This window comes from Guyanagaster necrorhizus (genome assembly GCF_019112545.1).
Source record: "Guyanagaster necrorhizus MCA 3950 unplaced genomic scaffold BT62scaffold_7, whole genome shotgun sequence".
NCBI classification, from domain to species: domain Eukaryota; kingdom Fungi; phylum Basidiomycota; class Agaricomycetes; order Agaricales; family Physalacriaceae; genus Guyanagaster; species Guyanagaster necrorhizus.
The window spans coordinates 894,842-918,972 of record NW_025064886.1 but is presented as its reverse complement, the minus strand read 5'-3'; the positions used below and the strand labels follow the sequence as shown (position 1 = coordinate 918,972).

Below are 24,131 nucleotides of genomic sequence, written 5' to 3'. Positions count from 1 at the left end.
TGACCGTATCCCAATATCATGGGCTGAACCATTTTCTGGTATAAAGGATCGCATGGATCAAGATGATATACATTGAGATACATAACTTCAGCATGATAGTAATCATATAGACGCCAGTCAGGTTGCTGCGCCAGCTTCCTTCCAAGTCAAAGGCCCGGAACAATAAAAATCCTCGTCACGAAGGTCCACGACTTTATGCCTATCCAAAGCATTCATTGACTTTGATCGCTCTGAAAGTATAACTAGCACTCACTTGGCCTTTAAATGGGACCGCAGTCCATTGAAAGTCAGGATGCACTCTTGTCCAGATTCCTGCATAGGCTTCTCTGTCGACGTCGTTCGCACCTGTAGACAATGGCGACATCCATAGATCTTATTCTCTCGCAACACCTTCGCACGATCTTCCGGACCCATAAGCCTTAAAGCAAGCCCCTTCGTTAGCGGATGCTTTTCGAGGATCGGGGTTAATAGAAGGGACATTTGCATGTCCTCATGACGGTGGGAATGGCCAGCCTGTAAACGAAGGAATCACCATGTCAATTTTTATGCTTTCCGGTGTCGAGGGGGAACACTCACAACGGCGGAAGACTGCAAGACGATAGCCGCAGTGCAACTATTGCACAAAACTCTCGCATCAAGCGCCTCAAAAGCATTGATAGACTCCGGTGACTCGGTGTTGATTGAGCCAAGATCAGCCAGCTTCGAGACGGCCGCACAGGCCTGCAAGGAAATGAAAATTCACGTCATAGGGATTGGAAAACCACTGACCTTGTCATCTTTAAGGAACCGTGTAACATTCCATTCTCGTTTCCCCCGAAACTTCTTTGAGCATTGGTGAGAGCAAGCACCGAAGAAATCAAAACACCCGTCTTCTTTATACTTATTCTCCGTATGAGCACACTTTTTGCATCGAAAGTGGGCATTGATCCTATCCACAGGATGCAAGCGTTTGCTACTTGCAGACTTCCAATTTGCGAAACCCAGAGTAGCTGCTAAAGCGTTCTTGGCTTGGTTTCTCCAAGCTGACAACTCGCTCTTAAGAAGTGTTGCAACAAGTGGCGTCTGCAGCTGTTTAGCAACGTCAAATTCAGGCGAGGGGGGAGTAGTCTGAATAGTATGAATGATAGGGATCTTGCGGAAACTGGCTAGCGGCGGCAAAGGGACCTCGAGCCTCTTGCATCGAAGTCGTTCGTAATGTTTCTCAACGATCTCTCTTGACTGCCTGTATTCTGCTTCATGTTTGGACTGCTTTCGTGCCTCGGACGCTTTGAGAATTTCGGCTTCTACAGCTTCGTGGATCATCCTGTAGTCTGTTAACTACATGAGAGTGGGTTTCACGAAGGTCAGGAAATACCGCACCAGAATCCGTTACTCTTTCTAGGGTTATATTCTTACCCCGGTGTCGTCTAGCGTAGCTGGGCGCTTGCATAAGGTCCCAATAATCATAGCCAACCTTCGCTGCCAGGATCTTAGCGCTGGGAAAGTTTAAGAATGGCATCCATGGCGTTGAAAGAGGGAATGACACTTACAACGCTTCGTTGGCTGCTTTGTTTGTAGCACGAGCTATATCATACTTCTCCTTCCATTTAAAAAGTTCCAAAAATGAGGGCATCATCAACGATATCCTTTTCGCCATTTTCACTCGTCGCTATGATGAACATTCAGTGGGGCAACAGTATAGCATAGGATCAAAACAGACCTCCATTTCAGCATCCAGGTCCTCGGGAGAGTGAGAGGCATCAAGATATTCTTGCACGGCGGCGGTCCACTCGTTGGTACGATAGAGTTTTTGACGATTGGGCCCTGGGTGTGTATGAGCTTAGAGATGAGAGCCAACTAGGAAAAGGATATACACGCTGCATTGTCATATAAATATGAAGCTGAATCTGATATATGTAAGTACGTGGAAAGAAAGAAATCGTTTAAAGAAAGCGTACGAGTACAATTGGCGTGTTCAGGAACTAGAAGAGATTCCGAGATGATTCGATGGTATTCAGGTTGTGCTTGTGGGGCAGTAAGTTTTGTCCTAAGCATACAAGTCAGCGTAAATGACCTAGAAACGGCAGGAAATTTTACTTGGCAAACTGCTTCCGGCATTGGGTCTAAAGCGGATCAGTGGATATGAATATTTCTCGAAAGAGCCTTACCTGGCCGCAAGTGCGAATCCTCAAAGCGAACGAGTCATACATCAACTTGGTTTCCCTCCCACATTCCTACATTTGGATAATAAAATATCTAGCCAGTGGTGATACAAGTATCTCACCTCACATTTGCCTTCGTCAAACACAAACGCAGCATACGATGCCTCTGTGAAAATCTGCAAGGGCTCCGGGAGGGGCCCCGGCCTGCAGTTGGTTCTGGTATATCTCCAGATGTAGTCCGAAGATTTCTTAACGAGGGTTGCGCAGAAGAACTTGTTGCATCGAGCCAGTGCAAGAACGTCCTTGGGTGACTGGGTATACAAGAGCACTTCAGCGATAAGCTCAAAGGGAAGCCGTGTAATGTAGCATGGCTTGGGCTGTTCGTCTTCGTCAGTAGGCTTCGTTTTGGCTTTTTTCCTGATATGAGGCATGTCGTGGTTGTGGTTAGAAAGAAAGGAGTGAAAGGAGGGTAATCTAGCAACCCCTCATTGGCTGGACAAGGTTCGCTCCCTGTTTGTCTCGGCAATCTCGGCCCGAACAATGTAGTCAGGTGATCTTGACGCGCAAGAATATCACGCGTGCGTCATTTCTCCCCTGTCGACCTTAGATCCCGCCTCAAAATCACCATGCAGCACTCAAGGGATTGAGATAAGTGCAGATTGATATTCCATCATTCCTCCCGGTGGCCGAGAGCATACGAGAATTGTGGACAGCAGGAGCATCACATGACCTGCCCGGTGCCACCCAAAGATGGGAAGCATTCGCAGACACGTTGGCTCTCGCAGAGAAGCCCAAATGCGATGCAGTTGTTAGAGCCACCGAGGAACAGAAACAAAGGAAGGCCCTGAGAGCCCAAAAGCGCCGTGATGGAAATTCTGGATTGAACGACACAACAGCCTCGGTATCTCATGACATCGCACATAAGGACTTCTCCTCGAAGCCTAAATTCACGAACCATCGGCCTCGCCCCACTAGAAGATATCAAGGTGGCTTTTCCAAGCGTGGTCGCTCCTTTCAGTGCCACTGATTCCAAAGGTAAAGTATTCCCTTCTCTAAACCCAGATCGTTCATCTGAGCAGATGTTCGCTGCTCCAGGGGAGTCATTGCCCGACACAATCTCACCACCTCTTGCTATGGTCGTTGGATTGGACTTTGGCTGTGTAAGTGAAAGCTGTGCAATATGTGTCAGGCTTGTCTGATATTCTCCCTTCAGAACCAATATATGGCTGTAAAGGAAGCAAACACGATGTACCCGAGCGTGCAAACGAATATCATAGGTGTAGTCAAGTCCGCATCGGAACCATCCCTGACCTCTTGCGGTGGTAATATTCTGCGTTGTGATCCTTTTTGTCCATACCGACACTGTTTGCAGATTGGACCTGCTCCATAAAGATCCTTGATCCAAGTCTTTTCTCCTCTGAAGACAGTTCACCGAGCGGTTTAAATGCATTTGTTTTACGAAGGAATACAAGTGCTGGCTTCCCGTCATTCTTCATGACGTCAAGGTAATGTAATTTTTCATGTACAAGTATGCTCGACTGAATTTAATGCAGATTGGGAGGCACGACGGCCATTCCTGTGCCATAGGATATCATGATAAGCTTCAGTGGGAAGTCTACAAGTAGGAAACGGAAGAGATAATTCACAACAGAGGTGACGTTCCCCTCTCTGCATGTCTCGCACGAAACGGCATTGGCGTTCGATTCCCGCTTTTCCACAATACACAGCCTCAAGAAACCGATTATTGCTCCAAACTCTTCACTTGGTGGGGCGCAATACTCGAGAAGGGGCGGGAACGTTTCGAATTAGGCTCCATTCATCAAATTGATGAAGGGACACGCGGACTTGACATCTCCGTTACTCGACGAGTACATAGGCTCATCGGCGATGTAGATCACAAAATATTCCAGGGATACTTTTGATTGTGTAGTCGAGGTAATCTATTTCCATTTTGCTTTTTGCAAAACATCTTGTTAACAAATTTCTGGGTGCTTTCTAAATCTGACAACGGAGGAAATGAGCTGTACGAACTCTATGTTACCGACTACACGAAGAATGATCAGGTCATTCCAATGCACTCCGAATTGTGGTCCTCGTCTCTGGCCGAATCTGTACTGAAGATCAAGATGTGGGACCATGTACGCCCAATGGGAAAGACGATAGAACGGGGAAGAACATACAGAATCAAGAACGTATGAATGATTATCGGCAGAAGTGGGGGATTCGAGGCCAAGATATTCGAGCGGAAGATTTCCGAGCTCGATGAAGATGATGCCAGTTCTGATGTGCATCCGCAAGAGTTTCTAGAGTAAATCTCTCCTCTGCACATGTATATTGTTTTCGACTGACATCATCATTCAGACGCAAGAAGCGCTGGAAGACGATTGAGTCGCACAACCGCAAGCCGGCACGATTTGATGCAATGTTTCTGTCACGATACTGACCTCACCTCTACTTTATATTAGACACGAAATGTTCCTACTATAGCCACTAGAATTACGATATCATCAGTGGATTAGACCCCGGGCGAGCAGTGATATAAGTAACGTAACGTGGTCCCATAAACATCAACGTTTTACGCTTCCATGGTGACGTTGAGGCTGTCACTTCTTTTTCGTTCTTATAAAGGGTGCAGCTTGTATGATAACGTTCAACAAAAGATTTATATAATACCGCGGTCTACAACTCATCATGTGAATCCTCTGTAGCTGGTGACATAATAGTATCGGTTGTTGTAGGAATAACTGCATTCGTTAAAGACGCTATTGTTTCGGTAGCAGGGTCCGTTGCGCTGGACTCCCACAGAGAGTTTGAGATCGCCACTTCAACAACAGAGGACACAGAAAGAGAAGATATTGCCGCAGAGACAGAGCTCGCGGCAACGGACACCAGCGTCGTAGTCAATGTCGTTGCTTTGATCCCTTCTTCCATGGACACCAAGGCTTCATCACTACCAAAGTCCGGGATAAACCGCGTCCACCAGAACGCTATTCGAATACCCCGATCCACCAACCTCTGTTTCAAAATGAGGAGGACCACAAGGGCGAAGAAAACCAATCCGGATATGATTAAGACTCGGTCTATCCAGTCTGTCTTCTCCAGGGCGGTGATAAGTTGCTTTGAGGTGTCCATTATGTTCGTGAGGGTGTCATGAGTAGACGATGTAGCGCGCAGGGAGGCCGAGGATGCATCTGAATACCACGATGAGCAAGAGCAAGGCTAGAAGACAGAGACCCACCTAACAGCTGAGTCGATGCAACCGACCTCTCCAGTTCCACTTGCATGAGACCAATCGTCCGCCGGAAGGCCTCCGTCACAGTGTCATTTGCCTGCATTAATGCGTCTTCCCTGCAAGAAAACGTCAAGAGACATGGAAGAATCAAAAAGGATGCACGCACGTTACTTTCTCATTCGATTTCTCAGTGACAGCCGACGACTTCAGTAGTTCTTCTCGACTCGACCTGCTCAAAGCGTCTATAGCGCGCTTGGACTCCAGAAGTGCTGCTCGGGTATCCTTTCGAAGACTAGGAATATTATCAGAGCTTGCCAACATACAATGCTGCAAACTTTACCTGCTATGCACGCTCTTGAGTCGATCCACTATTTGTTGCAACTCTCTCCGATTCTTCTCTCCTCTCTGGTCTCCTACCAGTAAATCTAACCCCTTGTGAGACCTAAGAAGAAGAATTACGGCGAAGAGGAACACGACACACCTCCACTTGTCGTGCGATGGCATCAAGGTCCTCTCTCAACTCTGCCGCCAGATTCTGCTGAACACGAAGGGGTCCTTTGCATGTACATAAACGTGGTATTTGGAACTGCGAAATATCATTCTGACGCCTCTCGACAGAAGCAATCGTCTGCGAGATTTCTTCGTCGAACGTGGAGGGAATGGGAGGCATTAGAAGGTCGCATGGGTGTCGCGTGGCAGCTTCAACTTGAATTTGAATTGATCTTCCGTCTAGTTATTCCCTTCCTCGAGGGAGGCGATCTACATACACAGATGCCCAAATGAAGGCCCCTTTTCACCGGGATATTACGTCCTCACAGGAATAGGTAAACAATTTCTTGCATTATCATAATTTAATATTTGCTGTATGCCCGAAGTATCTCGTTTTCCACTACTATTATGTGTTGCCTGCAGCTGCCTACAGGGATTTTCGGAAGTAAGTCATTCTCTCGATATCCGTCTTTGATCATCTGTCGACTAGTTATTTTCGCATAGCAGCCATTATTCTCTTAAAGATGCCGAGACTGCCACGGTGCTGCTGCGCAGTTCTCAACAATTTCACAGCCGATGATCTCCCACCATTACATACCCCCCTGTTGACCCTGCCACCTACTCTCGTACTGTAGCAATGCGTTTGAAGCTGCTGGCACTGGGTTACTGCGCCCTTCTTGGCCTGCAGGGTGTCGAAGGTGTCACAGTCTACGGGCAGATTCCGCTGGGGGAGACTCAGTCAGCCAGTGGTACTTCCACCTCCTCAGCCACTGCGGCCACATCAACACTCGCAGCCTACGATGATACTGTATTGGCTGCGCCCTCTGTACCAGATCCTGCGCCTTCAACAGCTTTCACATTGACCATACCCGCCGTTAATACATCAGTAACAGGGCTCTCGATCGCTCACTCGACTGACTCCTTCTATGGCTTCTCAATCGAGATGTCTGTCCTGACCCAAGTCCGTAAGTGACCATGCCGTTCAGGACATAATTGCACTGTTTGATATTTGCATGCAGTGGGGAAGAACTCGTATGTATCGTTTGGTCCATAGGCGCTCAGGATAATTACTAACTTAGTTTCAAGGACGCACATTCAACCGATCTTCTTAAATCTGATGGCTCTCATCGCACAAAGGGGCGGCCGCGTACGGCTACGTGCAGGGGGTAATACACAAGAATACGCGACATACGAAGAAGAGCTTCCGGATGCCAATGGAAAATGTATTACTAAACAATCAGTTGACTCGCAAAATCCAGTTTGTATATGTGCTTCATGGCATTAACGGAATTCTCCAACGCTTTGTTCTCTATAGACAGAAACACCTGCGGTCATTTATAACATGGACATGTTCTATTTATTCGCCAATATATCTTCGTTGGTTGACATCGCTTGGTTTCTAGGTATGTACACCATTGTCGGTATCAATGTCCACTTATGTCAGCGCAGGTATACCTTTCAATGATACTTCGAACTGGAGATTTGCCATTGCCGAATATGGCGAAAGCGTCTTGGGCGACAAACTGCTAGGACTTCAAGCCGGTAATGAGCCAGATCTTTACGTTGAGTGCGTCGTAGTCGCCGTGGGTTCCGTTTGCGAGCTGACGAATCGTTATTAAAGTCATGGACATCGAGATGATGGCTACGATGCGACATCGTACTATGGCGAAATCCAAGAACTGATCAGTGCCATAAGCGCTGACGGAAACATACCCACAAAGAACAACCTTGTGGTGCCTAGTGTGTCTGGAAATTGGGCGCCTGAACTCGTTTGGAATACAGGCATACTCGATACATGCATTGACAGCCTCACTGCTCTCAGTTGAACAGTAAACAGTCCTCACTACGTCTCTAATTCTTTAAGGATGCTAACCTCCACTCCAGTTATCCGAACAACAACTGCTTCGCCATGTACGGGACAGGCTCATACGTGGATCCGCAGACTACATTTCCTGACTATCTGAACCACACTTCCGGCGTTTCATTAGTTGAGCCATATCTGAATTCCACCTCCATTGCGCAGACCTACAATCGGCCATTTTACATGCTCGAAATGAATACAGCATCTTGTGGTGGTTTCCCTGGGATCTCGGATAGTTTCGGTGCGACTCTGTGGGCACTTGACTATGGGTTGCAGATGGCCTACGGCAACTTTACCGGAGCTATGATTCACGTTGGAGGTCAAAACGTTTATTATAATGCAAGTTATACTTCATTCCTTGGTTTGCACTGCATTGGCTTACAATCGAATCCAGCCTTTTACAGGTTTGGACGCCGTTGGTTCCTTTCTGAGCCACTAATAAAATCCTGATCAATAGCTCCCCCGACAAATGAATCGACCTATCACCAATGGACGATCGGCTCGATTTTTTACTCTGCGCTAGCGATTGCTGAAGTGTTTGGCACGTCAGGAACTTCACAAATCATGGATCTTGGAGGAAATGATGACAGCATCTATACCCCACAGTATTCCATCTATGAGAACGGAAATCTGGCCAAGGTTGCCCTATTCAACTACATTACGGACGAGTCCGGGTCTAGTGATTACACCGCAACGATTACAATTGACGGGGGAACGGTCCCTGAGCAGGTTTATGTCAAGTGAGAAAGACCCTACTTTGCTGGTTTTAGGATCTCATCGTCAAAAGATATCTTCTATCAGATTCAGTATCAACGAAAGACAACATTACATGGGCTGGTCAGGTAAGTGTACACCCTGTCCTCCTTTCGTCCTCGCTCATCCTTTCCTCCCCAACCGCAGACTTTAGGAACAAAATACACTGTTGACGGTATCCTCAAGAACGATCTAAGCGTCATTACCATCACATGTGATACCTCCGCCAACACTTGCAGCGTTCCTGTGAACGCCCCCGGATTCGCCCTCGTCTTCCTCACTGAATCGGAAGTCTCCGAAGTCACTCCCGAGTCAGCTTCTACATTCGCGACGACGGCATACACCAAAACTATCAACACACAGACAGTCGACGCAAGTGTCCTAGCTACTTCTAATGGGCACTCCGGTGACTCGTTCCCAGTTTATGGAAGTACGAGTAAGAAGAGCCAGTCTGGTGCTCTTGGGTTGAACGATGTTTTGAAAGGTGGATCAGTGCTCTTGTTTTCAATGGCTTGGGGAGCAATAGCTGTATTATTTATCCGATAAATATTTCTAATGGTGAACGCTATCTCATTGTTTTCATGTGTTGTTTAAAACCTTCATCTGCTGTTCATCTACGTTGGCTGGGTCATCAGGGACATTTTACTCTACGTTCGACACATCTTGTATTGTAATTTCGTCAATCAAATTTACACACACACCGGAAAGATAAGAATTTGAGGTAAACTAGAATGTGCACAATAAGGTCATGTTTTGGGAGGTCGATCTCGGCAGATATTTTACATAAATTTGCATGCTCCCGCAATCTATCTCTGGCAGGCTGCATGGGATTGAGAATTCTCCAAAACGCGAAGTTTATTGACCCCAAACGATGCTGCTAAAACATTACAGTTGTGCTCAAAATTCAGGTTTGTCAAAAATGTCCATCTTTCCGGTGTGACCCTTTATGTTTCCTGTAGCTGTTCAAAGCCCTACTTGTATGAGTTCAGATTAACTGGCACCTACGATGCATATACAGTGGTCGCCTTCCGCAAATCCCTGAGGTTCTCGCTCATGCTAGGTTTCGAAAAGATGATGGAGTCCTCGACTTCCCTGTCTCTTTGAGATGATAGTCGGGGGATATTTTCGCGTACACACACGCTTTAGTCAGCGCAATGTGACAGTGCTCAGAAGGTCGGCTCAAGAGATAAAGAAAGTACTCGACATCAATCTGCGAAGTAGTCCCACTGTAAAGTCGGGATTCAAGAGAAATAGACTTTTTAGTCCTCTCTTTTGTAAGTGCTCCTCTGACGTCGTCCGCTCTTTGCCAAGCCTGAGCTCCCAAATCGTGGAACTGCACGTCCTGTTCATTGTCTTCTTGGAGGCTGGTCTGATGAACACTCAGAGAATTCGTCCCAAAGCGAAGCGACTGGTAAAACATGCTTCCCTGTCGCGAGCTACGAGAAGTGCTGGTGCAATTCCCTGCATAATGTTTCAGTTAGATGCCATTCATTCGCAAAGATGATTTTCGGCGATCGCACCAAAAACGGGAGGCTAAGAAAGATCAGAGTGAGCAGAATCTTGCAGAGAGATGGTCGCCTTATTCCTGAGATCCACAACTCAGGATAGTATTGAGTCTGCAACGCAGTGATGTGGAAAGTGGGTCATCACGGGCAACCTCAGCTCAAGCCTCAGACTAATGCGGCCTTTTGCCATGCAGGCGACACCTGTTCGGCGCGCCGGTCAGACGATCAACCAGCGCTTACTGATACGGGACCTACTGCTAGCACTGTGCTTTGATGTCCTTGAAGCAACAGAACATTGGCTGAGAATACCCTTCTAAGACAAAAAGGTTACGCACCTCAACAGCCCAACATATCTCCTATCAGCCAGAGAACAACGTAAGCGACCATAGCCAAGCGGCGAAATTTATCATACGCTGGATGCTTCATGTTACCTTGACTTTTATCCAAAAACCTCGTCACTGACATGCAATAGACAAAGTAATTATTTAGCTTCTGTAATCATACCGTCAACCCAGCCATGCTTCTACCTCTAGCCCTCGTCACAGAGTCATAACTGCGAATGCCCGCTCCTTTCTGCATCCTTCTCCCCGGGCCCCCAGCACCATCACCCATACCCAGTGGATTATGCCCACTCTGTAGCATCCGCAGCGCACCCTGCAAAATCAAAATCGGGTTCCGGCTCTTCCACACCTTGGCACTGATATCCTTGATGCCTGCAGCTTTGAACAGCCGATGCAGCGTCGGTCCACACCTCAGCCCGAACCCTAGTGGCCGTGGTCGCATCAGGATCCTCGTTGAACCAAACTTGCTTTCTACCTCCGTCCACACTGTCCGGTCTTCGAACCGGTCCACATAATCCATGTTTTTTATCGCCTGAGAGTACGATTTAATGGTGGCGAGCGACATGTCAGCGTGGGTACCCCGACCAAGCCCGACCAATCCGTTCCCATTCCCAATGATCGTGAAGACCTGCATGCTCGGTATCCGTCCTTTACCTGTCTGCTGGATGACCCGGCGAGTGATCCTGTATAGGTGGATACTGGGGTCACGTAGTTTGAAGCGTTTTGATATGCCGGTCCGTTCATATATCTCAGGAGCCGACCTACCCAAGTCTGTTTGAACGGGTTGGACTTTTGGGTCGTCAAAGTCAAAGTTATTTTCTTCCATCAGCTCATGGAACATCGACTTGTGATTGCGGAGAACCACCCGGTTATGGAAGGGATTGTCCTTCGTTGGAGGGAAGTCTACAACGTCTCGGGAGTCCATCAAAGGGTCTGGCGTCATAAGGTTTGGCCAGTGGTGTCCTGGTGGGATTTCCTCTTGGTCGGGGTCTTCGTCTGTGGGAATCATCAAGTTGTGAAAAGATAAAGATAAAAAGACCATTTACCAGGAAGGATGGTGTGGCCGGTCTCCACGTTGATGTTGCGCTCAGCCAAAAACGACAAAGCAAAAGGCAAAACCATTTCATTTGCTGCTCCTTCCGAGTCCATTTGTGCGAGAATTTTTCCGAATTCTGTCTTTTGGTCAGGCTTCAGCCCTTTCATGGCCGCTTGAACTGCAGGCTGTGACAGTTTCACAAAGAAGTCGTGAACGAAAACAGCTTGTTCAGGCGTCCATTTCACGGTCTGCTGGAAATTAGGTCTGCTCGGAGCAAAACTGCCAAGACCCTTGAGATAGACTTGTCGTTTCGGCGCTTCAGGCTCTGCCAATGCAAGTTAGTTACAGCAGCATTGTTAGAACAGGAACGCTTACTCATGTAAAAATGCTCTGGAAGATCAGAAACGTTGAGAGCAATTCCACGCTGAGATAAGAAATCCACAATTGCGGGGAACCACTTTGGATCCGCAAAGTTCGTTTCCGAAGCATTTGTTATCAGGCTCAGCAAATCAGTTCGGGTATCGTGGTCAAACTGGTCGATGGCCTTATCGACAGCAGGTTCATTGAACTTGTCGAAAAAGGTCTTGACATACTGCTGATGCTCTTCCGCAGGATCTAGGTTGGCGGACGTAGAATCTGCGTCCGGAGGAAGTGGTGAATCCTCTGCACGGACACATAAGTACACCTTTCTCTATACAACAGCAGTGCTCACGTTGTGTGGTGGGATCCGATGACTGTAATGATTCCGAAGGTAGAGCTTGAGACAATTCTAGGACATGTTCTGACGTAGCAGAAGGTTCTGCGAGCGTTTCAGGTTCTGATAAATCGAATTCCGGGGTAGAAGATTCCAATATCGGTGGCACAACCGACACAGGCTCAGATAGAGGTGGTTCCGGTACAAGGGATTCAGGCGAAGAGGGATTTTCCAGGGTCTGTGTTGAGTCCTTTATAGCTGATTGAGATGGCCTCAGATCTGAAGGCAACACTGGCACCACTTCCACGTTCTGGGCAGGCGGTACAAACAGTTCAACTGGAGGTGGGAGGTCTTCCGATAATGATGGTTCTGTCGTGGATTCACTAGAACTGGAAGCTATAGGAGGGAGTGGCGGTGGCCCCTCTAACGATAATAGCTCTTCTGGTTGTGGCAGAGAAAATGAGTCGACTCTCTGAAGAGCGTCTTCGTAGCCAGAGAACAGAATTTCAGGCTCTTCCGACATTGGTTCTTCGGGTACCTGAAGATTTCCTATAAGGATGAGTTAGAGGGACGTCAGAAAAAATGATGCGAAAATAAGTGCAGACATAGAGCAATATGATGCACTTCGTCGCGCATACACAACAATGAAAAGAACTTACTTTCATAGAACACCTCCGGCAAGTGAGAGAAGTCAACGTCAATTTCATTCTCCCGCAGAAAGTCGGCAATATCGTGGAACGCGCTCAGGTCCGAAAAGTCGTCATAGGGTAGCGCAGACTTGAGATCCAATAGTTCGAACTGCTTTTCCTCGTCGAGAGACTGGAGAGCATCCTGGACATGTGGTTCTTCCAACTTCATGAGAAATGTGCTGGCAGCCTCAGGAAAGTCGATTTCTACAAGAATCCTAAGAATAAAACTGAGAAATTTACGACGGGAAGCAGACGCACCATTCGAATCCAAACCGCCCTCCAGCAGGAATGCCAATTTCTCTTTATTCAGGCCAGGATATTTCTCCTCAATCTCCGCGTACACAGCATCCATGTACGACGGTGACGGCGCTAGCACCTCCAATTCCCCCACCAACGCCGTCAATTCATGGGTAGCCAACCCAGGTCGGAGCCGCGCGCGAATTTTGGCAAACCGAAACTTTCGCTCTGCATGGGGGTCCGTGAGGCAGCGTCGAGTTACGTGGAAAGAACGAAGGGCATGTCGGGACTTGGGCGGCAGCAGACGGTGCACAGATGTGCGTGTTACGAGCTGCCTCGACAGCCGTAACATGAAAGAAGGAAAAAAAGTGCGTCCTGATTTGGAAGCTCCCTGTCGACGACGACGATGACGGAAGAGAATTCCATTGCTACAACTCTGAACGGCCTGGAGCTCTCGAATCTCTACGGGGTAATAGATAAAGACAAGTAAGCTCTCTGCTTGCTCTTCTCGTGCAATTCAAGCGAATGTGGGTCTCGTCAAGTGTCCATGGCCTCAATCTGACTGTTCCCGAAGATGCGAAAGCCGTCGTCAAACCTTGGCATCAAAGAGAGGATAACGAGAAATATGCAGAATCTGGTGTGGATGACCAGGTGTGAAATGAGCAGTTGTATTCGCGTGCGGGATGCTTACATTGACGTCCAGATCATTATACACGTACCATTCTCGCAGAACGTCAAGATAAAGTCCGTCCTATTGAAACTGGGTGCGCCTTTGCATTGTTGTCTCGTTACTTCGTTGTGGTCCTAACCGAAAGAAAAGGAAGAGGAGAATCGACGCCGCGTCACCTACGAATTTATGCCAACCACCCTACTATCGTCGATTTTGCGGATGCCGAGAGTACCAAGCCTCAAGTCAATATCAGTCTCTTAGAGGGAGAAACGGGAGTGACTGAATACCCTTTGCGAGTTGCAGCATTCACCAGCATAACTTCGTTGAGCCTATTCTTCGTAAGTCTAAAATGTCTTCACGATACTCTCATTCATTTGGGAGTCATTAGAGTGAATCAGTAGGCGAAGAAGTATCGCGAATATATTATCTAGGCTTCAAAGGCGAGCTACGGTCTCCACAGAAGGATGCAAATACCAAACTAGATATACCTGCCGCAAATGCGGCTGACGCACCGCTGGTGAGCAATCCGAGGGGCGCAAGTGGCTCGACCTATGCTAATACATCTTTCAGTTTGACCGTCTATCAGAAAAAGCTGGGGGCCAGCAAACGACGGCACGATGAAACAGAGATTCAAGAATATTTTGTGCTCAGAGCAGAACAGGTATTGCCTTGACGAGAATTGCGACGGTGTATAGATATCAGCTCAGTGTTTTGGCCCTATGACATTGTGCATAGAATTGTTCGTACTAAGAATATATGTTGCTCCAAAGTGTGCGTTCTTGGATGAAACGTGAGCAAGGTAAATGCCAACCCTGAAATCACGATACTCACTGAGCTTGCAATCAACGTGTAGTAAGATTCCTTTGCTATGTAAAAGAGGCATATTGCGTATAACCTCCGAGACATCAATACTATCATCGGCTCCACAGTCGCAGATGGCAAGGCTACAAGTTAAGCCCTTGGAAACGTGGATATTAAGTTTGACCAAGCATAGCGACGGTAGATCCTGTTCCCCAATCGAAGAATCTATCACAGACCAGTTGCAACAATCCGGATATGACTGCGATTTGAAGGACACTTCCACGGTGATTTCCTGCACGGAACGACTCAGGCATTTAAACGGGAAAAGGTCAAGAGGTATATCAATCCCAATGTGCACCACCCGCAGGTTGCGACACAGATGCAAGTCAAAGTAGATGTATCTCTTCTGGAATTCTATAGCAGTCACTATCATCAGGGTCAGAAATGGAATGAAAAGATGCGTGAAATAAGGACTGACTGTGAAGCATCATCTCCAAAGCGAGATATTCCAGCGTGTCTGAGAATTGTGTCAAGAGGTCCTGGATATTAGGTACGACAGAGTCGTCGTCCTTCAACTCCATGGCAGCAGAGAACTGCCGAACGGAGCTGATATCAAGACCAGCGCACTGAGATTTCTTGGACTAGGTCGAGATTGAAATGCCCAACGGTAAGAGATTCCAAGTGTGGTGAACAGAAGGAAGTCCCGTCACTGCTCTCCCAGAGCCGCTCGGGGTAGGACCAAAGAATGGATAAATGCTTCAATAAGCCCCATCCACCCATTCTCAGACGACTGCCTTCATCGAATGACATACACCCCATGGCCTCTATTTGAAGGTTGATGATCTTGGATGCATGCCAGAATGCGACCAGAGAATTTCGAACGTGGAATGGGAGAAAATTCCAATTGAATATTTCATCGGTCGCCGAGAAAAGGAAGAATCGGACGTTGCATAAGAGAGGCAGAAATGAGGGAATTTTCTTCGCTATGACAGTGGAGGCTCAGTTCGAAGGAGGTAATGAAGGGAGCGACATGTAGAGAAGTTGACAGTAGAGTATGTAAATTCTCGAAGGAATGCCCGCGGAGGGATGATGGAGGACTGGAAGAGACATGAACACAAGAAAAAATGTTGAAAGCAGAAAAGCCCTGGACGTAAGTGTGCAAGATTTTAGTGAGGATATATCTCCATGAAGATAGTCGATAATCAGATCCACAAGCTCCTGCGGCAGCATAGTAGCTATAAAATATAATTCTAAGACCATGACACACACGTCGTTAGCAGAGATTCTGGATGATGAAATGACCCGGAGATAGCGGTCCGAGTCCCACTGATCTGTTGTTTTTCCGGAAAATTGTACCTGCATCGCGCCACGATGTGTTCTGTGACTTCCAATCTGCGATGTTACCCAACACATGACCATCACCTTACCTACATTTTATCGCGAATCTCGGTGCTGACGACTTGTGACGAGCTACTAGAAATTTTACTATAGTAGAAAGGTCTGTAAAACCTTCAAGATTAGCGCTACGACACTACTTCGACGATGAATTCCCACGTCGATGACTCCTCTGACACGGAAAAGCAGATTGCGCAAGAGGATATTAACGTTGATGCCGAATTAGAGGCCGCATGCGGTCTTCCTAAAGACGATAATCCGAAGGACTTTAGAGTGCATGTGCAATTCACAGCCCTATGCTGGTGTATGTTTCTCGCAGGATGGAATGACGGGACGACTGGACCTCTTCTGCCGAGAATACAAGAGGTTTACGATGTGGATCCTATATTTTCAAAGTGTCCGATTTCTGTCTGATCTGCGTCGCAGGTCAATTACACCATCGTATCATTGTTGTTCGTTCTAGCTTGCGTGGTATGCCGCCTGTGAGTTCGAATCTATTCCCTATCTTACATTCCCAGGGATTTCTCTCCGGTGCTTTCATAAATATTCCTCTCACGGAAAAGTTAGGCTTCGGCAAGATGATTGTACTTGGTGAGTTGTTATACTCATTCGTCCGCAGCTTCAGTCGCTCAAGCAGCGATCAAAGGGTCTATGTTTCAGGTCGTCGCCTATGCTCTCCAGTCTGCTGCCTTACCTTTCCCCGCGTTTCTCATTGCATATACCATCAATGGCGTCGGCATGGCCTTCCAAGACGCTCAAGCCAACGGTTACGTCGCATGCTTTCAGAAGGATCCTGAAACAAAGATGGGTATTCTGCATGCGACGTATGGCGTAGGCGCTCTATGCTCCCCTCTTGTCGCAACACAGTTTGCATATTTTCCGCGATGGTCATTTCATTATTTAACATCCCTCGGTGTTGCGTTGACGAACACAATTTTACTATGGGCTGTGTTTCGACTGAAATCTCAGGACGAATGTCTTGCGGAAATAGGACATCCTCCCGGGGAGAAGGGGAACAACGAGCATAGTTCATTTCGTCAGATTCTCACCCTGAAAACCGTCCATCTCTTGGCTTTTTTCATCCTGGTGTATGTCGGTGTGGAGGTGACCATCGGAGGTACGTTTCTTCTTTGTTTGTAGAAATCTTTCTAATAGCATTTCAGGGTGGATCGTCACCTACGTCATAAAGTTGCGGAATGGTGGTGAATTCTCTGGGTACATTTCGTCGGGCTTCTTTGGGGGGCTCACGCTCGGTCGTGTCGCACTGCTGTGGGTGAACAAGAAGGTCAGTCAAATATTATACGTCGTTTCGGGCTCGATGATTCAAATGAGCACTGTAGGTCGGCGAACGACGAGTCTTATTCGTATACTCCTTTATCGCTATCGGGTAAGTGTTACATTTTAACAACGTATCGTTCGCCAACGTTATCAGGCTTGAACTAGTGGTATGGTTGGTCCCGTCCCTTATCGGAGGGGGAGTAACTATCTCCCTCGTCGGCGTGGTGCTGGGACCCATGTATCCAATCGTCATGAACCACTCTAGCCGTATCCTCCCTCCTTGGCTACTCACAGGGTCCATCGGTTGGATAGCAGGCTTTGGCCAAGCAGGAAGCGCACTCTTTCCTTTCATTTCTGGTGCGTTGGCGAATTCGGTTGGTGTCTCGAGTTTACAGCCCTTGTGAGTACACGAATCTACTGCTGAGATCCATTGGATTGGCGGCTGATCGCGACTGTATAGGCTGGTCGCTATGATGGGGTTCATGATAGTGCTATGGGCGCTTGTGCCAAACAGTCGACTCCAAAGATGACGCTTCAATCTACTGCAGATGCTGCTGAGGCTATTTAGACACATCCAGAGCTGTATAGAATATATATGAATCTACGAAGCACCTGTTGTATATATTTTTGCGCATTTCATGTCGGCAATGAGTGTGGGAACAACGTTCAAATCAGATTCTGATATTCGCTGTTCGCACATATCAACCGTGTTTCTGTTTCCCGATATTACATGTGATGCATACCGTTTACTTTCGCACTTAACTCTCGATGACTTCGCTGAATCTTTTCAAAGCTTGATCAAAGCCATGCTCAAACTCCCAAACCATCTTGCTATCCCCTTTCTCACGTCGGTGAGCTTCAGTTCTCATTTTCCTCCACTGTCCTTTGAACCCAATCTCCGATCCAACTAGCTCGCCTGTAGTCGAACCCCAGTAAAATGCCAAGCAATCCTCCCATCCTTGATAGTAACCCTGCTCGAAACGCCAGTGCTCAAACGCCCCGGGATTTTGAGAATTATTTTTCCACCAACTAACATGCCCTTGCGCGGCAGTCTGGAGTTCACCAGAACCGGCGCTTCGCAGATGTTCGAGTGAATGACGGGGGAAACTGTCTTTCGCTCGGTCGAGAGAAGAAGGCAGAATGCCTTTCTCGACAGCAGTATAGTAACACCATCCAGGATCAGACCCTCCCTCCTTTTTGAGAGTCCAGAAGAAATATCCGGCACAGAAATGCTCATACGCTTCCCACTGAGCATAACCCCATTCCCGTTGTGCGGCAAACTTCGCACCTTCATCTTTATAGAAAGAGAAAGATGCGGGATTCAAGGCAGCACTCCATTCACCGATGATAATTGAACCGTTTGAGGTATCCGAAGCACCAGACAACATAGACGTAGATGGCGCCTGCGGATTCGCAGGATGGACATTGGCAGCATGCTGTGAAGCTGATAACACTTGATCGTCTGAGGTGAAGCATCGGTAAAGATGATGGTCGAGAACCAAGAACGTCCCCGTGTTCGAGCGGCTGGCAATGAATTGTGCATAGTGTCCGGTGGCCCAAGCGTCTGAGATATACAGTGGCATCCCGCTGACCTCTAGTGTAATACTCTGCAACGCCGAAATGGCCTCCTCGTACCAACTCTGCAGCCGGTTCGTATTCTTCGGTTCATTTAGCACTTCCAGGCCCACTACATTTTCAAACCGAACGATCTCTTGCGCCAAGGCCACCAATATCTGTACGGTTTTCCTTTGCTTCTTCTCAGAGTGCCAAAGTCCGGCATCACCGGTACTGAGGCCGGAGTGGTTATCCGGGTTCTGGGCACCAGGTGCAGCGTGGAGATCAATAAGGACCCCGATCTTATGTGCTCGTGCAGTCTCAATGGCGCGTACGATGTATCTCCACGTATTTACGTAGACATCGGCGTACGGTGCGTATTCCGTGCCCTTCATCAAATCACGCACTTCCGGATTTGGATGGCCCCCGAGGAAATGGAAGTACCCGATGGGTAACCGGACGGTGTTGATGCCGTGAGATGCCATCCATTTCCAGTCCCCGTCGTCAACGAAGTGCCCCCAGTGGTGCTCAAGCATGTTTTTGGCCGCATCTTGAGACATGCCTTGCAAGATGTCCATCTCGCTGGACTTGCGGCCGGCTGCTTGTTGGAAGAGACTGGGGGTAAGCCAGTCCTCCAACGTGAACCATGAGCCGAGATTGACCCCACGCTGCTTTCGGAATCGATAGATCTGCTGTGAAGTTGGCGGTTGGGAAAGAGGAAGTACCAGTGGGGTGGTAAGGGCCAAAGCGCGTTGGCCAGAGCTTCCCAGACCGAGATGTTCCTCGATTTTTGCTTTCAGATACTGGGCAACAGGAAATGAGGCTTAACGCAAGCATCCATAAGAAAATATACTCACCTTATCCATTATATCTCAAGTACACTGTCGTAGTATCTGTATTGTCGTAGCAGAGAAGCAAGGAGAGTTATGACCAATGCGATGACATCATTACGGAAGCAAATGTGCGAATGCCAGGGTTCAACAAGATATTCAAAGTTGGACTTTTGACTGGGAAAAAATCAGCGTTGCAAACAATCTAGAAGGGTCAACGCGCAGTGGTATGTAACCAAAGGCAACTAATGTCCGCCCCGGCTTCATCTACCTATTAACTCCCATCCTCCTAAGTCCATTGCAGTAGTTATGGCTCTTGAGCCATTGTCCGAGCTAGGAAGGTAAATTTTCGCATGAGGATGAATGAGCAAATGATATTCACTTACTGGGCTTGGGCTTGACAACAATATCCAATATACCTCTTCACCTCTTCGATGCAATATGGGCATCTCTCGGCGAATTTTCTGGAGGTTAGCACTAGCCTCATGCAGGTCACATAAACAGTAAGTAGGAAGGCAACTGTCCCTCGTTGAGATGTGGACTTCCAATAAACGAGTCGATATTTGACCACTCAGTCGTTGTCCATAAGGCATATTCGTCTAGGTGATATGTCACCTCTAGTAATGTCTCGAACAGCGGGACTGAGCTTGGAAATTGGAAAGACATCACATAGGGTATTCAGGATAAGATGAACGTCGTGTAGATCATGGAATGCATGCAAATCCATGTAGTCGAACTCAGAAAGAAGATGAGAAGCGGACACCGCATGGTCATCAGAGAGTAAAAGACGGAAGCGATGTAAGAAAATATACCTCGAGTCCTTATGTCCAAGCAGATACGTTGTAGAGTGCTGGAAACCTGGCACAATAGGGCATAAACTTGGTCAAATCGAGGATCGAGGATGATAACGACAGATAACTCTTGTAAGGACTGAAGATCAAGACAATGAGAGAATGAATCAAGTAGCTTATCGCCAAAAACATCGGTAAAGTCGGGTTCGGTATATATGGTCAGAACTTCTAGACGCGGCGGATTGGATCCTTGTCTTCAGGGCTCCAGAGCTCATGGATGTGACACCAAAGAAGAGAAAGATGCTTCAGAGCTCCCATTGATCCAGTCTGAGCCGTCTCTTCCCTCAAAGACGATGAGATAGATATCTTCGAGGTCAAAGTCCACAATCTGGGATGTTTGCCAGTACTGGACAAGAGCATCTTGAACGTGAGGTGAAAAATAGCGCCAGTCGAAAAGCTCGCAAAAGTGTGAGAAAGGCGGAATCGTTTGACTGATGTCATGTACGGCAATATCGGTGTAATCTGTACTAATTCCGGGTCTCGGTGATGGACGTTGAGTTCAAGAGATGTGATCAGGGGGGGGGGAAGATGTGAGGGGGGCCTAACAGCAAGTCAAGAAGATTCTTGAAGGTGTGACCACTGCGAGAGGGCGGAGGCACGGTAAACACTTCGATGCAGGAGAAGATGCCTTTCTGACTATACGGAAGAAGAATGAGACGAGGGTGCATGCTCTTACCGAAGGAAGGTCGTCATGAAGATTAGACAGGACGATATCGACAACTTCTTGAGGTGCATGAATGCTTTCGCTCATCTGAAAGAGTATGAGATACGAGCGGGCAATGTGAGGCAATCAGCCACGATAAAAAGGCTCGGAACTGCGCACCTGCAGTCGAGCTGATCTCTGTTCCAAGACTTTTTTTAAAAAAGAGAGGGAATGTGTGGCGGCGCTGGGCTCGCTTGCAAAAATGAAGGACCTGATCCTGGTGGTAGGGGAACAGAAGTCTTCGATTTGACCATGTTTGGCAGAGCAATTCGTGGTGTCAACGCTCGTACATCCATTCTTCCTTGACACCGCTTATTTAAATGGTACTTGCACCTTTTTATTACCACACTACGGTTAACATCCGTCGTCAATCACCAACACGCTATGTTTCAACTTACGTTTGCATAGATTCAGCGCGACGCGACCGTCACATGATCACGTATTTGCCAAACAACAACAAATTGCGTGAACGTTTCTTGTTCTTGTTTCATTCCTCCGGTGGTTACTCAAGGTGGTGACGACAAAACTCGCTGCAATGGAGGACGTACGTACTCAGCATTCCTCCCGTTTTAATCCAACTCTAAAACACTCACAGGAGATTCAATACGTCCCCCGAGGGTACCTCAGCTATTTCGATGTCACCGACGAACTTTTTCCGTGGCAAGATAATGTTGTCGAAGAAATAGAACGACGACGAGCGTCACTCAACGACATGCTTCTTTTTGACATTCTTTTGTCGTTGGGCGGCATACGGGAGCCCGATACACTTTACCCGCCACGAGATGTGCAATCCCTCGAACGCCTATTGAACGCGATTTCCGCATCTCAGTACGACGTACTCAAAAAAGACTGTCTCGTTTATTTCCTTCTCAAGTGGTATGAAGATGGACGGGAAGGCAAGTTCGAGCAGGCCCGGTCGATACCACCTCAGTTTTGTGCGCTTTCAGACGCGTACTGGCATTTGGATGCGGGGCTCAACGTACAGGTAAGCTTTATAGGCTTTCTAGCTTCCTTTTCGAACCAATTGGATTTTTAGCGTGCGGTTGCCCTTCTTTCCGATTCGCGCCTGAACCGGGACTATGCTTCAAAAATTCTCCACGCCATCTCCCTCTCCGGCGACCCGACGAACCTCATACTCAAGTACGTTCGAACGGCGAAGCCTCTTTTGACGGAACCAGAGGATATGAAACTCTACACACTTGCGCTTGCCGATTCTAATTTCTTTGAAGCATGGCAGTATCAACGATCATTCAATGAATCGGATGAGATGAGGCCACGTCTGTTTAATGCTTTGTTGGAGTGGTGCATGACGCGTCAGTCCTTAGTATTTTTTTATTCCTGATTTCTTCTGACACTCCCCCAGCGTCACCACGACCTGGTGCACTTTCGCAACTATTGGGTCTGCCTCTGTCTTCCTTTGAGCAGTCCATCCTTCACACCTATGCGCTCCAACCGTCATTCGATCTTCCTCCATCAGCTATTGCTGTTCTACAAGACCTCGTTTGTGTCCGTCTTATTGAAAGCGGTAGTTATGTTGAAGCTATCAAAATCGACCGACAATTCTCTTCTATCTCAATGCTTAAGGGTCATCACATCACCCAAGAACGAAGAGAAATGATCCAGGAAATTTACGCTTCTTTACCTCAAGTTGAACGTACAGTATTGGACCTGGAATTAGAAGCCCAGGATGCCGCTTCTACCAGTTTCATGGGATCCAGCAGTCGCAATGCTGGTGATATCAGCATGTCAAATTCATGGGAGGATATCAGGCCATCACATCTAATACCCACTTCAATCAATGGCAAGACTTCCCCCGTACAACCGTCGACTTTAGATCGGTCAACAGGTTTCCGGGTCATACCTTTCGGATCGACAAATAGCCTTTCTCAATCCTTCTCATCGGTTCATTCTATGACGGGTTTGCCAAACGATGCCTCATCCTCAAAAACGCGTATACCTCCGCCTTCAATACCACTCTCCTCAACATCTTCGACCCTCTACCAATCATTAAATCGATCACAACAGTCAATACCTTCCGCATCGGCTCCTCCATCGACACTCACACCTTTTGAGTCTGCAACCAAGCGACAAAATGCATTTTTTCAGCCTCAGGACCGCAGGAAGAGTGGGGGTCAGATGTTCAGTCTGGCCAACGGCAGTGCCCGTGCCGAAAGTACCATGGAGCAAAACGAAACCATTATTCAGATGCATGATGAGTATCATGAGTCGATGAGCCCCGACGAAGATGACGGTCCACCTCCTCCAGAACAGTCGTTCTCTGAGTCCTTGTTTGGCATCACCCAAAGCGTTTCTGAGCCCATGAGCAAGGTGAGCAATGGACGACCGCCGATAACGAACAATACATCCAAAATGCCTCCCGGGGCATTTGAAGAAACGCATACTGACGAGGAGCTACACCATGAAGTCCCAGCACGGCCGATGAGAATGGAAACACGGCATCGTACTGTCAAAGTGCGGGACACGAATCTGAAGCGCAGTATACCTGGTGCATTGATGGATGAAACCGATGAGGAGGAGGATGAGGAGGAGGATGAGGTAGCCCCGTTGCGCTCGCCTTCACCTCCGCGCAGGGCGGTTCGGAAGGGGCGCGGGTCCACAACTGAAACCCCAGCCACAGCAGAGCCGAGTAGAAGGCGATCATCGCGTTTGTCCTCGGTGCCTCAACCAGAGCCTGTTCACCCGCTCAAAAAAACGAAGTCGAGAAAGTCGACTGTCACCGCCACGACTACGCCAAAGGCCAAGAGGAAACGGTGATACATTAATTGTATTCACATGTTTATAACGTTACTGCGCAATGCGGTTTATATATCTTATATATCCGACCGTTAGTAGTCTCGTAAACCAGACTCAACGATCCGTATGAAGATAAAGCGTTCAATGGATGTACGTTAGTATAATCTTGACGTGGCATTTTACGCTGTCTTTGTTTTGATCCATTACATATGGAAGAGATGTTGCAGTGTCATCCCTGAACCCGAACTGGGTGCTCTACGCGAACAACCTGCTTCCCGCTGGCACTTAATAGTATCAAAAATCTCGTGAGTCCTATT

At 47.7% G+C, this 24,131-nt stretch overlaps 11 protein-coding genes across 11 annotated transcripts; 5 read left to right on the top strand and 6 right to left on the bottom strand.

The window, feature by feature from the left end:
- Positions 1-10: 10 nt before the first annotated feature.
- On the bottom strand, positions 11-2,624 carry BT62DRAFT_1074220 (uncharacterized protein). The gene is made up of 12 exons (XM_043178996.1): positions 2,264-2,624; positions 2,148-2,213; positions 2,077-2,102; positions 1,938-2,026; positions 1,854-1,886; positions 1,700-1,803; positions 1,530-1,648; positions 1,360-1,475; positions 769-1,310; positions 577-720; positions 254-513; positions 11-199 (listed from the first exon to the last, which is right to left on the bottom strand). The coding sequence occupies exons 1-12, from the start codon at positions 2,570-2,572 to the stop codon at positions 118-120; spliced, it is 1,890 nt and encodes a 629-aa protein (XP_043042164.1). The 5' UTR covers positions 2,573-2,624; the 3' UTR covers positions 11-117.
- Positions 2,625-2,750: 126 nt separating this feature from the next.
- On the top strand, positions 2,751-4,654 carry BT62DRAFT_1074219 (uncharacterized protein). The gene is made up of 9 exons (XM_043178995.1): positions 2,751-3,176; positions 3,237-3,301; positions 3,355-3,463; positions 3,514-3,646; positions 3,695-3,719; positions 3,767-4,030; positions 4,163-4,333; positions 4,391-4,449; positions 4,503-4,654. Exons 1-9 carry the CDS (start codon positions 3,050-3,052, stop codon positions 4,582-4,584), a joined length of 1,035 nt encoding a protein of 344 aa, XP_043042163.1. The 5' UTR covers positions 2,751-3,049; the 3' UTR covers positions 4,585-4,654.
- A 118-nt stretch (positions 4,655-4,772) lies between these two features.
- Positions 4,773-6,074, bottom strand: BT62DRAFT_985903 (Sec20-domain-containing protein). Its single transcript, XM_043189972.1, has 5 exons — positions 5,855-6,074; positions 5,714-5,805; positions 5,540-5,665; positions 5,380-5,489; positions 4,773-5,332 (listed from the first exon to the last, which is right to left on the bottom strand). Exons 1-5 carry the CDS (start codon positions 6,041-6,043, stop codon positions 4,821-4,823), a joined length of 1,029 nt encoding a protein of 342 aa, XP_043042162.1. The 5' UTR covers positions 6,044-6,074; the 3' UTR covers positions 4,773-4,820.
- Positions 6,075-6,105: 31 nt separating this feature from the next.
- On the top strand, positions 6,106-9,169 carry BT62DRAFT_992670 (glycoside hydrolase family 79 protein). The gene is made up of 13 exons (XM_043190358.1): positions 6,106-6,307; positions 6,367-6,827; positions 6,882-6,894; positions 6,949-7,120; positions 7,178-7,265; positions 7,312-7,429; positions 7,484-7,595; positions 7,645-7,691; positions 7,747-8,062; positions 8,118-8,127; positions 8,181-8,463; positions 8,511-8,565; positions 8,624-9,169. The coding sequence occupies exons 2-13, from the start codon at positions 6,500-6,502 to the stop codon at positions 9,020-9,022; spliced, it is 1,941 nt and encodes a 646-aa protein (XP_043042161.1). The 5' UTR covers positions 6,106-6,307; positions 6,367-6,499; the 3' UTR covers positions 9,023-9,169.
- Positions 9,170-10,479: 1,310 nt separating this feature from the next.
- On the bottom strand, positions 10,480-11,148 carry BT62DRAFT_889912 (uncharacterized protein; the record flags this gene model as incomplete). The annotated part of the gene is made up of 1 exon (XM_043183005.1): positions 10,480-11,148. One exon carries the CDS (start codon positions 11,146-11,148, stop codon positions 10,480-10,482), a length of 669 nt encoding a protein of 222 aa, XP_043042160.1.
- Positions 11,149-13,369: 2,221 nt separating this feature from the next.
- Positions 13,370-14,426, top strand: BT62DRAFT_929751 (DUF1000-domain-containing protein). Its single transcript, XM_043185791.1, has 6 exons — positions 13,370-13,464; positions 13,521-13,629; positions 13,682-13,742; positions 13,799-13,986; positions 14,037-14,165; positions 14,219-14,426. The coding sequence occupies exons 1-6, from the start codon at positions 13,385-13,387 to the stop codon at positions 14,267-14,269; spliced, it is 618 nt and encodes a 205-aa protein (XP_043042159.1). The 5' UTR covers positions 13,370-13,384; the 3' UTR covers positions 14,270-14,426.
- Positions 14,209-15,255, bottom strand: BT62DRAFT_719929 (uncharacterized protein). The gene is made up of 3 exons (XM_043182007.1): positions 14,928-15,255; positions 14,480-14,875; positions 14,209-14,426 (listed from the first exon to the last, which is right to left on the bottom strand). The coding sequence occupies exons 1-3, from the start codon at positions 15,028-15,030 to the stop codon at positions 14,395-14,397; spliced, it is 531 nt and encodes a 176-aa protein (XP_043042158.1). The 5' UTR covers positions 15,031-15,255; the 3' UTR covers positions 14,209-14,394.
- Positions 15,256-15,818: 563 nt separating this feature from the next.
- Positions 15,819-17,787, top strand: BT62DRAFT_929750 (MFS general substrate transporter). Its single transcript, XM_043185790.1, has 8 exons — positions 15,819-16,219; positions 16,271-16,315; positions 16,363-16,435; positions 16,491-16,961; positions 17,008-17,129; positions 17,185-17,231; positions 17,277-17,522; positions 17,583-17,787. Exons 1-8 carry the CDS (start codon positions 15,992-15,994, stop codon positions 17,650-17,652), a joined length of 1,302 nt encoding a protein of 433 aa, XP_043042157.1. The 5' UTR covers positions 15,819-15,991; the 3' UTR covers positions 17,653-17,787.
- A 1-nt stretch (position 17,788) lies between these two features.
- BT62DRAFT_719789 (glycoside hydrolase) lies at positions 17,789-19,634 on the bottom strand. The gene is made up of 2 exons (XM_043182006.1): positions 19,534-19,634; positions 17,789-19,479 (listed from the first exon to the last, which is right to left on the bottom strand). The coding sequence occupies exons 1-2, from the start codon at positions 19,540-19,542 to the stop codon at positions 17,881-17,883; spliced, it is 1,608 nt and encodes a 535-aa protein (XP_043042156.1). The 5' UTR covers positions 19,543-19,634; the 3' UTR covers positions 17,789-17,880.
- Positions 19,635-20,568: 934 nt separating this feature from the next.
- BT62DRAFT_1003368 (uncharacterized protein) lies at positions 20,569-21,356 on the bottom strand (the record flags this gene model as incomplete). The annotated part of the gene is made up of 5 exons (XM_043176935.1): positions 20,569-20,836; positions 20,904-20,989; positions 21,034-21,108; positions 21,181-21,209; positions 21,272-21,356. The coding sequence occupies 5 exons, from the start codon at positions 21,354-21,356 to the stop codon at positions 20,569-20,571; spliced, it is 543 nt and encodes a 180-aa protein (XP_043042155.1).
- A 197-nt stretch (positions 21,357-21,553) lies between these two features.
- On the top strand, positions 21,554-24,050 carry BT62DRAFT_992665 (uncharacterized protein). Its single transcript, XM_043190357.1, has 4 exons — positions 21,554-21,604; positions 21,656-22,045; positions 22,097-22,373; positions 22,424-24,050. Exons 1-4 carry the CDS (start codon positions 21,596-21,598, stop codon positions 23,833-23,835), a joined length of 2,088 nt encoding a protein of 695 aa, XP_043042154.1. The 5' UTR covers positions 21,554-21,595; the 3' UTR covers positions 23,836-24,050.
- Positions 24,051-24,131: the final 81 nt, after the last annotated feature.